This window comes from Manacus candei, unplaced genomic scaffold (genome assembly GCF_025592945.1).
Source record: "Manacus candei isolate 608988 ecotype Guabito, Panama unplaced genomic scaffold, ASM2559294v1 h1tg000142l, whole genome shotgun sequence".
NCBI classification, from domain to species: domain Eukaryota; kingdom Metazoa; phylum Chordata; class Aves; order Passeriformes; family Pipridae; genus Manacus; species Manacus candei.
The window spans coordinates 950,461-965,091 of NW_026138190.1; the positions used below are offsets into that span (position 1 = coordinate 950,461).

Below are 14,631 nucleotides of genomic sequence, written 5' to 3' on the forward strand. Positions count from 1 at the left end.
GAGGAGTGCCCCCAGTTCCATGACCTGCTGGGGGGAGTTCCTGTGCATCCAGAGAATTGTTTTCCACGCTGGACAAAGCTGCCCCCACTGGGAAACAATTCCCAACCAGGACTTTCCCAGGGGCTGTCTCCTAAGTCAGCTCTGCCCGAACACACTTCTCCTGTAGTCTGGAAGCAATCCTGCTCTGGGCTTCCTTTGCTGGGGCTGGGGAGTTTACAGGTTGCTTCTTTTGTTCCTGGCCCAGCCTCCATTGTCCTTGGAGAATTCCAAAGCCCAGGGAGGCTCCTGGGGTCTGGACTACTTGCACGTTGTGTTTGGGACACCCCATATCCACCCAGTCCAAGGAAATTCCACAGTGTCTGATCCCAACATTGCTGCTCAGCATCAGTGGCTACCAAAATATCCACACACTGGAATAAGGCTCCAAGAGGGTTTTGACTTTTCCATTCCTCCAGTTCCTTTGCCAATTGAGTTCCAAATACTGGGGGGATATTTTTAAACCCCTGTGATGCCTTAAGACCCTTTTAGGTTTTTTTTGACTTTGTTAATTTTTATAAGCTTTATATGTAATTATAGGAGAAGTAGATTTTAGAAGTAGCTATATTGTATTCCTCACCCTGTAGCACCCTTTAGTTTACACATTCCTCAACCCTCCTACCCCATTCCATGCTCCCCATATCAATCCTACCCCAGAATTCAGTAGAAATGTTTAGTCTCCTGTCAAGGCAAGGTCTATGCTGTTTAGAGAACACTCATATCTTGGCCTGAACCACAGAACAGAGTCAAGAACTGGGTGACCGTGTACCCTTTGTGCTCTGAGGATGGTGATGGTGATGAAGAGAGGGTCCCGAAATGCACCCCAGACTCAATTCCCAGGGAGTGGGCCCGGGGCAGACCAGAGCAAAGGCAACGGGGTGGAAACACTTGGGATTGGACAGGTAGTATTATAAAATGGAACATCTCAGGCACAGCGGGCGTGCATCCTGTAACATCTGTGCCTTGGCACAAATCAAACCCTTTCCTTATCCCACACTCAATTAACTGCTCTGAGTTTTTTTCTTATCATCAGCTGAGCTGGCATCACCTGCAGGAGGACCACCAAAGTCAGCTGGGTTTTCCTCCCTGTCTTTGGATTTTCCCATTTGAAAGCAAAAAGCTCTTGACTTTCACAACTCAAAGGGAGACAAAAAAGGCATCTTTCAAATCTAACACTGTGAAACATACTGAACTTTCATTTAGGGGAGTCAGCAAAGTGTAAGGATTCGCTACAACTGCTTGTGTATCTTCTACTCTATTATTTATAGCTCTGAGGTCTTGGACTAACTGGGATAGCCTTCCATTTGCCTGCTTGACTGGCAAAATTGGAGCATTACATTTAGATTCACATTCTTTTAACAAGCAAAATTTCATCAGTTTTTCTACAAAGAGTGAGAATCCCTCACAACTTTCCATTTTCAAAGGCTATTGCTTTGGCCTGACCAACCCTGCTCCAGGTTTCACTGCAATTCTCATGGGTTCTGCTCTTTTGGGTCATGGAGGCACCTCTCCAGCCCATCCTATTGGAATCACTGCATCCCCAAGTGATGTTGGCAGATGGATTAGTTCTGCTTTTGGAGACTCTCATGCAAAATTAGAATCTTCCACAGAATTAGGCTCTGCAATAATAACCTATATTTTACCATTTTTAAATTGGATTGTGGCATTTAATTTTTCCAAGAGATCTCTCCCAGGCAGAGGCTTTGGGGAATTGGGGAAATACAAACACTGGGGAGCCAACCACTGTTTTCCCAATTTCAAATCCACAGCATTAAAAATGGCCCAGTTTCCCACTTCCCTGGCACACCAGACAATTGTTCCAGAATTGTGACTTGAGTTTCATTTTCCCTTATTTAAGACAGGGGAACAAGTTCCCACAGCCACAACCAATTGTACTTAGCTTGGCTGGAACCAGATGTTCTGATGGGGGAGAATCCTCTGGTGCCCCCTCAGTCGTCTTCAGTGATGCCAGGAGAGGGTTGGGAGGGTTCTGAAGTTTCAGTTGTGGACAATCCCATTTCCAGTGTCCATCTTTCTTACAGGATGCACAGGGATTGATCCCAAGTCTCCTGGGGGGGATGTCTGAAGCAGGCTGCCCATGCTCTCATCCTCTTCCTCTCCCCAGGGGCACCATTTCCTCTGGGATTTCTTCCAGAACTGCAACTCCTTCCTGCTGAGTTGATTCCTGCTGATTCTCCCAACCTCCAACAATGTCCCTAAATTAGATTGACCTTGGCCCTCAGCTTTTTGTCATTTCCTCCTAACCACATCTGAGGACTGCCCCACAAATATGGGGGCCAGTTGAGTCCTTCCCCCTGTGTTTCAGGATGGATATTAGTATATTTTGGTGCTGTTTCTTCCAGATGATTTAAAAATTCAGTAGGCTATTCCCTGTGATCCTGCTTCATTGCAAAGAATTTTGATGTGTTCATTGCCTTTGGCCTGGCATGTTTCATTCCAGACAACATCCACTGCAGGTATCTATTGAACCTTTCTCTAAAAACAGGGATGTTAGGATCCCATTCAGGATCTGCAGTGGGAAAGGGAATGTCCAATGTACTCTGTATATTCCCCACCAAAATCTGCTCTTCCAAGAACCTCTGACTGGTTTTAACAACCATTGCTTTCTCCCTACTACCAAACAACACTTCTAACATAGGATCCTTCTAGCCCAGATCCTGGGTTTGAATCATCATTTTGAAGGCTTTTGCCATTTAGTCTGGGTTCTATCACACAGGGGGGCCACTCCCACCCCTCCTTGTTTAGCTCTAGTTCTTCCTGCAGCTGCACTGAAGCTCTCTGCTCTCTCTCTGACACATTCTCTCTCCCTTTTCTTCTGGACATGCTAAATCTGCCTCTTCACATGCCAGTTCCCCTGCAAGATTGGTTTCTGCATCTTGATTATCTGTTCCCCCACTCAACCTGCCCGTGGGGCCAACCAGAAGATCTGAGTCCTCCTCCTTATCGGGGAGACGATGAGAACAAAGTTCTCCTGTGCTCCACACTGAACAACAAGGCTTTAACCATTTCCCTTGATTTTCCTTTCCGGGCTCACACCGAGGGCTCTGAGGGCGCTGCATTCACACACAATCCTTCTGCCACTTCAGAGGGTTCTGCAAAGTGAAAAACACATCACCAGACATAACCTCCTTCCACTTCTGTTCCCCTTCTGAAACAGCATCAACTGTAACAGTGGATTAGAATTCAATGTTCCAGAACAGCCACCCATTGATTACAACACTTCATTAAATTCTCCCTGGGAGCTGTTCCTCTGGGGGGGCTGCCAAACTTCATCCAAAATTGCAAAATGCAACAAAGTGGGGACTTCTTCACAATTCCCCCTTCAGATTGCCCACTCCCCATCTCTAAAGAGTAGACCCAAAATGTTACAATACAGAAACAAATAAGAACACAACAATATTGATCGATAAAACAAACCAAATACCAAAGTCCAAAATACCAAATAACCCACCCAAAGGGCTGGAAGATCCACAGGTCTCAGATGAGCAGGATTCCCAAAATACCAAAGAGCCCACCCAGTGTGCTGAAAGATCCACACGTTTGACATGGGCAGGATTCCCAAAGAGATATCCTTATTATCCAGTGGGATCTTACCTGTGTCCCAGACTGGGCTGGGGATCTGTGCTCTTCTGCAGCAAAGTCCTGGTGCTGGCATGAAGATCCAGTGATCCCTCAGATCTGTGGGAGATCAGGCAGAGGTGCCCTGTCTGGGGGGCCAAAAATTACACCCAAAACCAGCAGAAACAAACTTCTTCACCCCAATTTGGAGATGTTAAAAAGGGCATTCTTCTTTGTTCAGCATGCTGGACACTCAGAGGAAAGTTCCTCTAATCCAACGTGCCAAATGACAGACAGGGCTTTTTATTACACACACTGTTTACATGTGCATTTGACAGCCTTGCTTACTTAATACATATTCATTACTCTGCTTTACATAGTCACACCCCTATTGGAAGTCCTTTTCTGGTCCTTCTGGGCCTTCTCTGTCATCTGTGCTGCTCAGTTCTTGAGCAGCACAGCACCATTGTGTTTCCTTTATCTGGGTACACAGGGCTTAGTTTACATCCTGCTGGTTTGGGACATCCCTTATCTAATTCTCTAGGACTTCTCCAGGATTACATTGTTCCTCATTTGGGCACTCTGGGGTACTGGGAGTAGAGTTTCTATTTCTTCTATCAATGGTTTGATGGAGACCATGACAAGCCGGGAACTCATTGCAGGGAAAAGAGGGAGCAGTTGGGAAGTAACAGGCAGGTGGAGGAGAGAACTGTTCAGAGAACAGCTGAGATACAGCTCGAGCAAGCTGAAAACTAAACTGTCACTTGGGGTCATCCCAGATCGATTGGATTTCAGAAATTACTCAACACAGGTGCCACCTCCTCCAGCCAAGCCCAGGAGATCAACCTGCTCAGCAGCTGCAAGAGCGAGATGTTCATGTGCCTGCTGCCATCTCCCAAAGCCATTATCCCACTCCTGCTGAGAAGATGGGCAAGATGAGCATCTACCTCACAAGATCTGCTGCTGGAAGAAGAGTGTGTCCCAAAGGATGTCCTCAGCCTTCTCAGAGGGGACGTCAGATCCTCTCCAGGGATGGTCCCAGCCCTTCCCAATCCGGACTGGGCACCAGCTCCAACTCTTCCCTCAAAAACAAACAACAAATTCATGACAAGAGATTACAAACAAAAAGTGGAAACAAGAAAAAAGGTAAAATGTTAACATTCTGTCAGGGTTCTGAGGAAGGCCCAACCTCTCCAGGCCAAAGAAAAACCCCACCTCCTCCAGCTCAGGAAAACCCAGGCCTTCTCCCTGCCCTGCTGCAGTGCCCCCAGAAAGGCTCCTAAGCCAAGGCAGCCCAAGCCTTTCCTGGCCTGCAGCCCAAAGCAGCTGGTGTTCTGCAGCCCCACCTTTGCTCCCCCACGGGGGTTTGTTTTTGGCAGGCTGGCTGCCCCTGCCCCAGCCCTGCCCAGCAAAGGGGCAGTGGCAGAGGCTGGTGGCAGAGCCGGGCTCCCATTTCACACCCAGCCCAGAGCACCCGCCTGCCCTCCTGCCGAGAAGCAGCTTGGCAGCTGGCTGAAGAATTCATCGGGTTCCCCGCCAGCAAAGGGGAACCCTTCGGTGCCCAGCCAGGCTGAGCAATGCCCGCGGCCGGGAGCACCCCCGGGTGTGGACTCATCTGCAAACGGCGTGTGGAGCACGGCTTGGAGGAAGGGGCCACAATCAAAGTCCATCATCTTCAGCTCGCCAGTGTCCAGGTCAACAACAAAGAGCTGGTCATCCCTGACGTCGTCCTCGATGTCTCCAGCAGCAGCCCCACCCGGCACAGCTTCTCCAGAGGCCCCTTCTCCTTCCCTGGGGGCCAGACCAGGCTGTCAGTGTTCTGCCGAGGGCCCAGCTGTCTGTGAAGCAGGATGAGCAAAACCAGGTTGGATGGTGGCCACCAGCACTTGGAAGACCGGGTCTGCAGCCCAGCTCCAGCACAAAGAGGTGCATGTTCCCATGTGATGACCCCCCCTCAGTGCTACAGGCTGACAAAAAAGTCTGGTTTTCTTTGCTTCTTATTGCCAAGAGACGTGTGGAGGTGTTACTTGCCAGGCCCCTGGATCAAAGTGAGCACGTGGATCTCTCCTGTCTTCTAGAGCAGGTGAATGCCCTGCACCCAAGGATGGCACAAAAGGTCTTCCAATGATGGCCTGTCCGAGGGGCGGATGGACAAACACCACCTGATAAGGTGCTGGCACCCTGGGGGGAAAATAGCCGGTCAGTTGGAGAAGGATCCTGTCCCCTCTGTCCCACTGTCCATGTGCCCAGGCTGTGCTGGCTGTGCTCAGAGCTGTGCCCAAACTTCTCCATCGATTCTCCCTTTTGGAGGAGAGCAGGATGGCAGGACACAGGCCACCTCCTCCAGCCACCCATGGGACACAAACAGCTTCAAGAGCGGTGTCCTCGTGAGCCCGCTGCCCTCTCCCAACACCGTTATTCCCCCCGTGCCACAAAGATTGGTATCCACCTCGAGAGACCCGTGGTGGGAACGGGAGCTGGTCCCAGATGGTGTTGGTGCCTCTGCAGAACGGGTGCTTCCCGCAGACCATCTGGTAGAGCAGGATGCCCAGGGACCAGATCGTGGCCGCCTCGCCGCGGTAGCGTTTGAAGCAGATCCACTCTGGCGGGCTGTATGACAGTGTTCCTACGGAATACAGATGGAGTTCATCAGGTGGATGCTGCCTGCTCCCAGAGCCTCACCCCAGCATCCCTGGCAATGTGGGGCCTGCCCCAGTGGCACACGCTGTGACCCACTGCCTTCTCACCGGCCCCTGACCCTTGGTTACAAACTTGGGGTTGCAGAAGAAGCCACTGGTGTCCAAGAGGGCAGCAGAAGCTCTGGCAAGGCCCAACCATTACATGCAAGGGAAAAACCCAGCCAGTGGTGGGGAAAAGCCATGCCTTCTCCCTGCCCCACTGCACTGCCCCCAACAATTCATCATAAGCCAAGGCAAACAAGGCGAGCGGAGCAGCCCAAGCCCCTCCTCGCCTGCACACCAAGCCAGCTGGTGCACAGTTCTGACCCCCTTCTCTGCTACCCTCATGATGGTTTTGGTCAGGCTGGCTCCCCCCTGCCCCAGACCCAGCCCAGGACAGGGTGGGTGGCACAGGCTATCACCAAGGCCAGGGCCCGTCTCACAATAACCCCCCAGCCCCATCCAAAAGCAACTCGGCTGAAGAACTAATCCTATTCCCCCTCAGCAAAAGGGGCAATCTCCGGTGCCACACCCGGGCATGGCCATGCGATGCCCGGCACCAGGAGCGTCCCCCGGCTGTGGGCTCACCTGCAAACTGGGTGTAGGCCGTGTCCTGCAGGAAGGTGGCACATCCAAAGTCAAGGAGCTTCGCTTCGCCGGTGGCCAGGTCGAGGAGGATGTTGTGGGGCTTGATGTCCCGGTGCAGGACGCCGCAGCTGGTGCAGTGCCGCACGGCCTTCAGCACCTGGCGGAACAGCCCCCACGCCATCTCCTCCGGCAGGAACCTCCACGCCGTGATTAAGCGAGAGAGGTCCCGAGAGCGCTCCGGACGCTCCATCACCAGCAAGAAACTGTTGGGGAGCTCGAACCACTCCAGGAGCTGGATGACACCACGAAAGCCATTGGACACCTTGTCCAGCAGCACGATCTCCAGGGGTGCCAGGGTGCCGTCGGGCTGCGGGGGGACCACGGGGTCATCAGTGGGGCTGACGCCGTGCCTGTCTGCCTGCTACCCTCTGCCAGCCCTGGATGCTCCCCGTCCCCCACCGACCCCACGCCCACTCTCCCTCCAGGTGTCCCGGCGGCTTCCACCCTCCCGGGCCTCGGCTCGTCCCCGCCCGGCCCGCCCCGCTTTCTCCCGCTGGCCCCGCTCGCTCACCAGCTCGCCCCACCGCCGGATGAGATCCCGGGGCACGGCTTTGATGGCCACCTGCAAACCAAGGGGGACGGCGGGTTGAGCTCGCCGCCCGTCCCGCTCTCCTCCTCCTCCTCCTCCTCCTCCTGCACTCACCGGGGCTCCGTCCGCCAGGCGGGTCCCCGCGTAGACGCGGCCGAAGCCGCCGCTGCCCAGCAGCGAACCCAGCCGGTAGCGCTTCTGCAGGGGCCCCTTCGCCTTCCGTGCGGGCGAGACGTGGCCGTCAGCGTTCGGGCCGGGGCCCGGCACGGCCCCCGAGCGCCCCTCGAGCGGCCCGGGCCGGGCTTCCCCACCCGCAGCGGGCAGCGGCGGCGGAGCTCTGCCCGGGGAACCCGCCGAGGAGGCGGCAGCGGCCGCGGCGCCCGCGTCCCCCGCCGGCCCCGGCAGGCGCCGGGCTCGAGCCGGGCGGAGCCAAGGGGCGGCGAGGCCGAGCCCACCCCACAGCCCGTCCCACAGCCCGTCCCACAGCCCGCCCCACAGCCCGCCCCACAGCCATCCCCACAGCCCGCCCCACAGGAGCGCCCAGCAGCGCCACAGCCCGTCCCACAGCCCGCCCCACAGGAGCGCCCAGCAGCGCCACAGCCGGCGCGCCGGGAGCCGGGCGAGGGCGGGACCGCCCAGGGCCGCCCAGGGACGGGGACGGGGCGGCCCCGCCCGGCAGAGGGGAACGGCCGGGGCCATGGCCCGGGCCGGCAAGGGGAGGGGGGACGGGGAACGGGACAGGGACACCGGGACAGGGACACCGGGACAGGGACACCGGGACAGGGACACTGGGACAGGGAGAGGAGGAAGAAGAGCAAGAGGAAGAGCGAGAGCGCGTCGCTAAGAGTCGCTGCTGCTGCCGCCGCTGCTGCCGCCGAAGCGCCGGGGCCGTTGGTCCGTTCGTCCGTTCGTCCGTTTGTCCGTTCCCCGTTGGCCCCCGCGCGCCCCGGGGGCAGCCCCGGCTGGAGTCACGGAGCTCCCCTTCCTCCCGCACCCATGCCGAGACCACGGGCTTTTTTAGCTGCTTCACTTTATTTTGACTTCTTTGCTGGCAATCTTGCAACTTCCCACCGCTGCTCGGACCCCATCCCGCCCGCTCGGCCCGCGCTGCTGTCGCTTCCTCCCAGGCCAGCCGGGGGCTGGACTTGCCCCTGAAGTTTGGGAGGGTGTTTGCTCGGTGAGGAGCCCCGGCACGTCCGGCCAGCGCCAGGCAGAGCCAGCCCCGGGGGAGGGCAGAGCAGGACGATCGGCAGGGGAAATGCAGCCCTTTGGGGTCAGCGCTGCTCCCCGACCACACCAGGGCTGTTCCTGTTTTCCTGCCCGCTTAGAGGGGAAAGCCGGCGACTGCAGAGAGGATTAAAAAGAAGAGAATTAGAAGACTCTTCTTGCTGCCATTTGGATGCCAGTCCATCCTAATAAATGCAGGCTTAATTTGGAATGGACACAATGTAGCAGCTTTTTCAGCACCCAATATTTAACAGCTCCCTTTCAGGGGACAGTGGAAAAAGGGGGGGGAGAACGGGAGAAAAGGGGGGGCTGGGACCTCCAAACTGAGCAGGGAAGGGGCTGAGACTCTGAAACCGAGCAGGGCAGAGGGGAAGAAACAGCCCCAAACCGAGCTGGGGGGGGAGCTGAGGACTGTGGGGTTGATGAGAAAGGGGTGGGAGAGGGGAGAAAAGGGGTGTTGGACAGTGGGCAGGGGGACAGAGGGCGGGGGGTTCCCATATGGGTCCCCCCTGTCCCCCATCAGTTGGGCCCTGGAGCGGTTCCCTGGGGCTCTGGGAGGGGGCAGATCCGCACTGGGAATGTCCACTGCTTCTGTAACCCTTTCTGTGCTTGCTCTGGTCACGATTCTCCACGGGTCCCCAACCCTGGGGGCTGATGGGGGGACTCCCCCCACCCAGCAGCTGGTGCTGCAGCAGCTGTGGGGCAGAGGGGGTGGGAAAGGGGGGTCCGGGTGGCCCCCTGAGCTCCCAACCTGCTGTGGGGGCAGAGGGCTGCTGGGGGAGCACCCCCTGACCTGTGTCCCTGCACACACAGGACCGTTCCAGTTCCTGGGAAATTAGCTCATCCATATTCATTGCACATTTTTACATCTTCACGAGCTACCCGAGAGTGGGCGGTGTTCCATGTAAATCTCGGGACGCGCCTTCTGGCTCCTGCGCACTTCTCTCTGGAGCTCCTCTCGGGTGGTCCCAGGGGATGAAGGCTCAAACTCTTCCTCTCCCGCTCGCCCGATGCCTGGGCGGGGGGCGAGACCGCACGCTGATTGACTGCGGGGGTCTCTCTGGAGGCGGGGAGCGCGCAGAGCGCCATGTTGGCTGTGGGGAAGTGATGGAGGAGGCGGCGGCGGGTGCACTGCACTGAGAGTGGAAAGGCTGGAGGGCTCGGGAGGGTTTAGCGGAGGGGTTCGGGGGTTCCCGAGGGGCAGAGCGCGGGGCCTTGGAGCCCTCTCGGGGGCTGCGGGGCTCGGGGGCTTTTCCAACGGCCTGGCTGCACTGCGCAGGCGCGCCAGCGGAGAGCTCATAAAAGAACTACAACTCCCATGAGGCCCCGCGTCACGTGCTGGACCCGCCATTTCTTTTCGGGCCACAGCGCCCCTGCCGGCCCGGCGGACCGACCCCAGGGAAAGGGGATCCTGCTGCCCGCCCTGAACCCCAGAGACCGCAAAACTCAGCACACAGAGATCCTACAGGGAGGGCTCAGCAGTGGGGTTCAGGGGGTCCTCCAGCCCCCAGGGGAGGGGGCCTGGTGGTGCCCCCCCAAAGTCCAGGGACGAGATGTACCACATCCGGGTAAGGGGATCCCAGTGTCCCCAGTACAGCCCAGTGACCTCCCAGTGACTCTCAGTACGGCCCAGTAACCCCCTCAGTGACCACCCAGTGCATCCCAGTGACCTCCCACTGCCTCCCAGTGTGGCCCAATGATCCTCCAGTGAGCACCCAGTAACCCCCGGTGTGGCCCAGTAACCTCCCAGTGTCCCCCCGTGTGTCCTGGTAATCCCCCAGGAACTCCTCAGTCCCTCCCAGTGTCCCCCAGTGTGCCCCAGTTCCCCCCCAGTCCCTCCCAGTGCCCCCTGGTTCCCCCCAGTGTGTCCCAGTATCCCCCAGTAATGACCCAGTGCCCCGCAAAGCCCCCCAACTGTCCCAAGTGTGTCCCCAGATGCCCTTGGCCTTTCTATGAGCGTGGGGGGAAGGAGGGGTGTTTTTGTGGTCAGAGGGTCCAGGGGGGGCTCCTGGGGTGAGATGGAGGGTTGGGGACATCAGGGATGGGGTTTGGGGACAGTGGAATTGGGAGTGTCAAGGGGGGATTGGGGCCATGGGGAGGCCCTGGGGACACTGGAGACACCATGGGGGTCTCGGGGTGTCAAGGGGGGGGGGTGGGGACACCAAGATGGTCTTGGGGACACCAGGGGGGTCTCAGGACTCACCTGCTCATGGTGCTGCCCCTCCTCTCCCCCCCCCAGCCCCATTAACCCCCCCTTCCCCAGGTGGTTCCTTTGCCCATGGGCAGCAAAGCCCCCGCTGCTTCTGCAACTGGAGAGTGTTGGAGCTGTGGACCATTAACATTCCAGTCTCTCCCAGCTCTGCATCCCAAAAGTCGAGAGGGATCAGTCTGTCACCTCAAAGTGAATCAATCCCATTGAAAATGGCTCGATCCCATTCCAAAACCTCTGTGTTTCTTATTTTCCCTATGTAATTCTGAGGCAGTTGGTGCCACTCCTCAGCTCTCAGCAGGCTGAGGTTTGGCCTTGCACTTTTGCCTTTGCTGGATTTCTTCATCAAATATTTCTCTCTCCCTGAAAAGAAACATATGGAAGGTTTTTGATAATCTGGACATCTTTAGGCCATCTGGACAAATGACAGTTTGCAGTGTTGGAACAGCTCAGCCACAACGTTTTCCATGTTTAACCATTTATTCCCATCCCTCCCAGGAGGGAGGACACTGAACTCTTCCACAGAAACAGAAAACTAGTAACAAAAATTCAGAGACTACTGAAAATGAAGAATACCTTTTGCTCTCAGGTGGCCCTTTCACGTCCTTCTCTTCTGCCTTCCTGCAATCCACGTTATCCACGGCAGCAGTTGCCTGGATCATGGCCCAAAAAAGCTTTTTAACTCATTCATAATCATTCCAGAAAACTGAATCACAGCTGGGGGGTGGGAGACCAAGCAGGTGTTCAGGCTGGAGAGCCAGAGGCAGCTCCCCAGAGAGAGGCCTCAGAGACAGCGATGGAATCCATCAGACGGCCTTGGGCACTCTGTGAGAGGGGGAGAAGAAGCTGCTGACTTCAGGGTGTAGCAGTACGTTCGGATACATGTCCAGAATAAAGACAAGTGCCAAAAAATACTCAAGCACACAAAATATCTTTTATTACAGTGAGAATAATAATAATAGTAATAAACTTAGCAAGAGGAATTAAAAACTAAAAAGAAAAAAAAAGGATACAAAATAACTATCTTATCGGGTGGCATTAAAACAAATACTACGAACAGCATTTAATACAGTATTAACTAGTGAAAAAGGGATACCAAAAAAGGATCTTAACACAATGTTATGGATAACACGATATTGGTTAGTAAAAAGGGAAACTAAGGAAAAATACTATAAACATAAAAGGGGAATTAAAGGAACACAAAAAGGATATTAAAAAGTTTGTTCTCTCAGTTGCTTCCTATCAAAAACTGTGCTTACCCACACAGACAGACCAGGGCTGTCAGGATCTGCAGCAGCTGGTCGGTGCCCGTGCTTAGCGGGCGTCCCCGCGGAGCAACACAGTCTCGGTGGTAGGATGAGGATCGCTCACCCCAGCAGCTCTGACACCCCATTTTATCAGTTCCACATTACACCACGTAGGGCCAGTACCCAGTATAAGGTGATGCCTGAATGGCAGCCAAACCCCGCCTGATCATTACCTCATGGCAACAGTCTGTGCATGCCCTGCTGTAGGGCAAGGGGCGAGCGACCCCTGCCCACATAATCTTCCTCCCATCATCATCTTTCTCACCCCTATGGATGACCTCTACCATTGTGTTTCAAGGGTAGATGTCTCTATCTTGCAATATGTAGCAAAACCAAGGAAAAACTCAGCTCTGATAATAGGGGATATCAGGCTGACTTGCTAAAAAACACAATGGACCTTACAATTAGCTTGTGCCATGAAGCTACATTGTACCACACTCTAGCTGGTTTCACATCCTAATATGACTTCGTTCTCACGCCTCTATGCTCCATTGATCATCTAATTCAAAAATATCCCCCTTACACAGGGGAAGGACACCTGCGGTGAACACCTGCTACCAGAGTTAAAAATGAGAAGGAAGAGACTGCTTTAGGTCACCCCACTTATGAAATATGAATTAATTTATAATTAAGAATGACAGTGTGTTGTTAGAAAAATTTGACTAGTGTGGATAGGTTAGAAAAAGTGTGTGACTGTGTTAAATAGGTCCATGGGTGCCTCCTTCCCTGTAGCCTAGAAATTCCTGTGCTAGGTGGGATAAAAAAGCTTTACTGTAAACATTGCATGCCTTTTCTGCCATTTTGGGGTGGACGAGGAGGATGGAAGAATAAAACTTCTATTTTTAGTGACACAGTCAGATTGTCTTTACTAACAGCCAAGAATAGTAAAAGAGTTTAAAACTGTGTCAGGACAGATTTTAGGCATCGGCAGTTCTCCACAATTCCTTTAGTTCCATGAGGCTCTGCAGTGTCACAACTGGCCCTTGACTCCATGAGGATCCAAAAAGTCCCAGGGTTCCTTTGGCTCCATGAGGACCTGCAGTGTCACAATGGCCCCTTGTTTCCATGAAGTTCCACAGTGTCCCAGGATTCATTTTTTCCATGAGGCCGTGGACTTTTACTCTGGAGCCCTGATTCCCTGCAGCCATGCTGTGTCACAGTGGCACCTTGGTTCCATGAGATCCTACAGTGTGCCAGGGTTCCTTCTGGAGCATGAGACCCTGCAGTGTCACAGGTGCCCCTTGATTCCATGATATTCCACAGGGTTCCTCTGATTCCATGAGGTCCCACATGTCACAAAGGCCCCTTGATTCCAGGAGGTTCCACAGTGTCCCAAGGGTCCCTTTAGCTCCGTGGGGCTCTTTGACATCCCGTGACCTCCCGGCTCTTTAGGAGCCCTGAGAACTTCAACAGGGGGAAGTGCCGGATTCTGCCCTGGGATGGGGCAACCCCGCAGGGACGGACAGACTGGGAAGGAGAGGCTGGAAAGCAGGGCCGGGAAAGGGCCCTGGGGGTGCTGGTGGGTGGCCAGTTGGCCCTGAGTCAGCAGTGCCCTGGCAGCCAGGAGGGCCAAGCCTGTCCTGGGGGCATCAGGCCCAGCATGGCCGGCCGGGCCAGGGAGGGGATTGTCCTGCTCTGCTCTGCCCTGGGGCGACCTCACCTGCACCATTGGGGCAGTTTGGGGGGACACAATGGAAGGGAGAGATTGAGCCATTGGAGAGTGTCCAAAGGAGGGCAAGGAAGATGGGGAAGGGCCTTGGGGGGAAGGCGTGTGAGGACACTGAGGACACTTGGTGTGTTCAGCTGGAGAAGAGGAGACTGAGGGGAGACCTCAGTGCAGGTCCAACTTCCTGGGGAGGGGCAGAGGAGGGGCAGGCCCTGAGCTCTGCTCTGGGGGGACCAGGGGCAGGACTGAGGGAATGGCATGAAGTTGTGTCAGGGGAGGTTTAGGTTGGATTTTAGTAAAAGATTCTTCTCCCAGAGGGTGGTTGGGCACTGACCAGGCTCCCCAGGGCAGTGGGCACAGCACCAAGGCTGGCAGAACTCAAGAAGTGTTTGGATGATCCTCTCAGGCTCATGGTGTGACTTTTAGGGATGGTCTTGTGCAGGGCTAAGGGTTGGACTGGATGATCATTCTGGGTCCCTTCCAACTCATCCTATTCTGTCATTCTGTGATTATCAACCCTGTGTTCAGCACAAAGACAAAACACAGCCCTGCACCAGCCACGGGGAAGAAATTTAACTGTACTCCCCCTGAAACCAGCACAGCCTTTAGGGGCTCTCCCAGAAACATCCCACAGTCCATTTGCCACCTGGAACCAGTGACTCTGAGTTCCTGCTTCCCCAGCCCCAGGGATGGTCTCCTTGTCTGCTCATTCCCTCCACACTCTCTTTTCAGTGATGGCCTCAGTGGGGTTT

General features: G+C 55.1%; 2 protein-coding genes across 2 annotated transcripts in view; both read right to left on the minus strand.

Annotated features, from left to right (window-relative positions):
- Positions 1 to 212: 212 nt before the first annotated feature.
- LOC127462881 (serine/threonine-protein kinase pim-1-like) overlaps positions 213 to 14,631 on the minus strand; it is a 194,383-nt gene continuing 179,964 nt past the window's right edge. Inside the window, exon 8 of the mRNA XM_051771816.1 lies at positions 213 to 1,211. The gene's annotated coding sequence lies outside the window, so the exon portion shown is untranslated. The remainder of the gene's footprint in view (positions 1,212 to 14,631) is intronic.
- On the minus strand, positions 5,155 to 8,169 carry LOC127462873 (serine/threonine-protein kinase pim-1-like). The gene is made up of 5 exons (XM_051771808.1): positions 7,585 to 8,169; positions 6,882 to 7,248; positions 6,065 to 6,241; positions 5,647 to 5,796; positions 5,155 to 5,453 (listed from the first exon to the last, which is right to left on the minus strand). Exons 1-4 carry the CDS (start codon positions 8,167 to 8,169, stop codon positions 5,690 to 5,692), a joined length of 1,236 nt encoding a protein of 411 aa, XP_051627768.1. The 3' UTR covers positions 5,155 to 5,453; positions 5,647 to 5,689.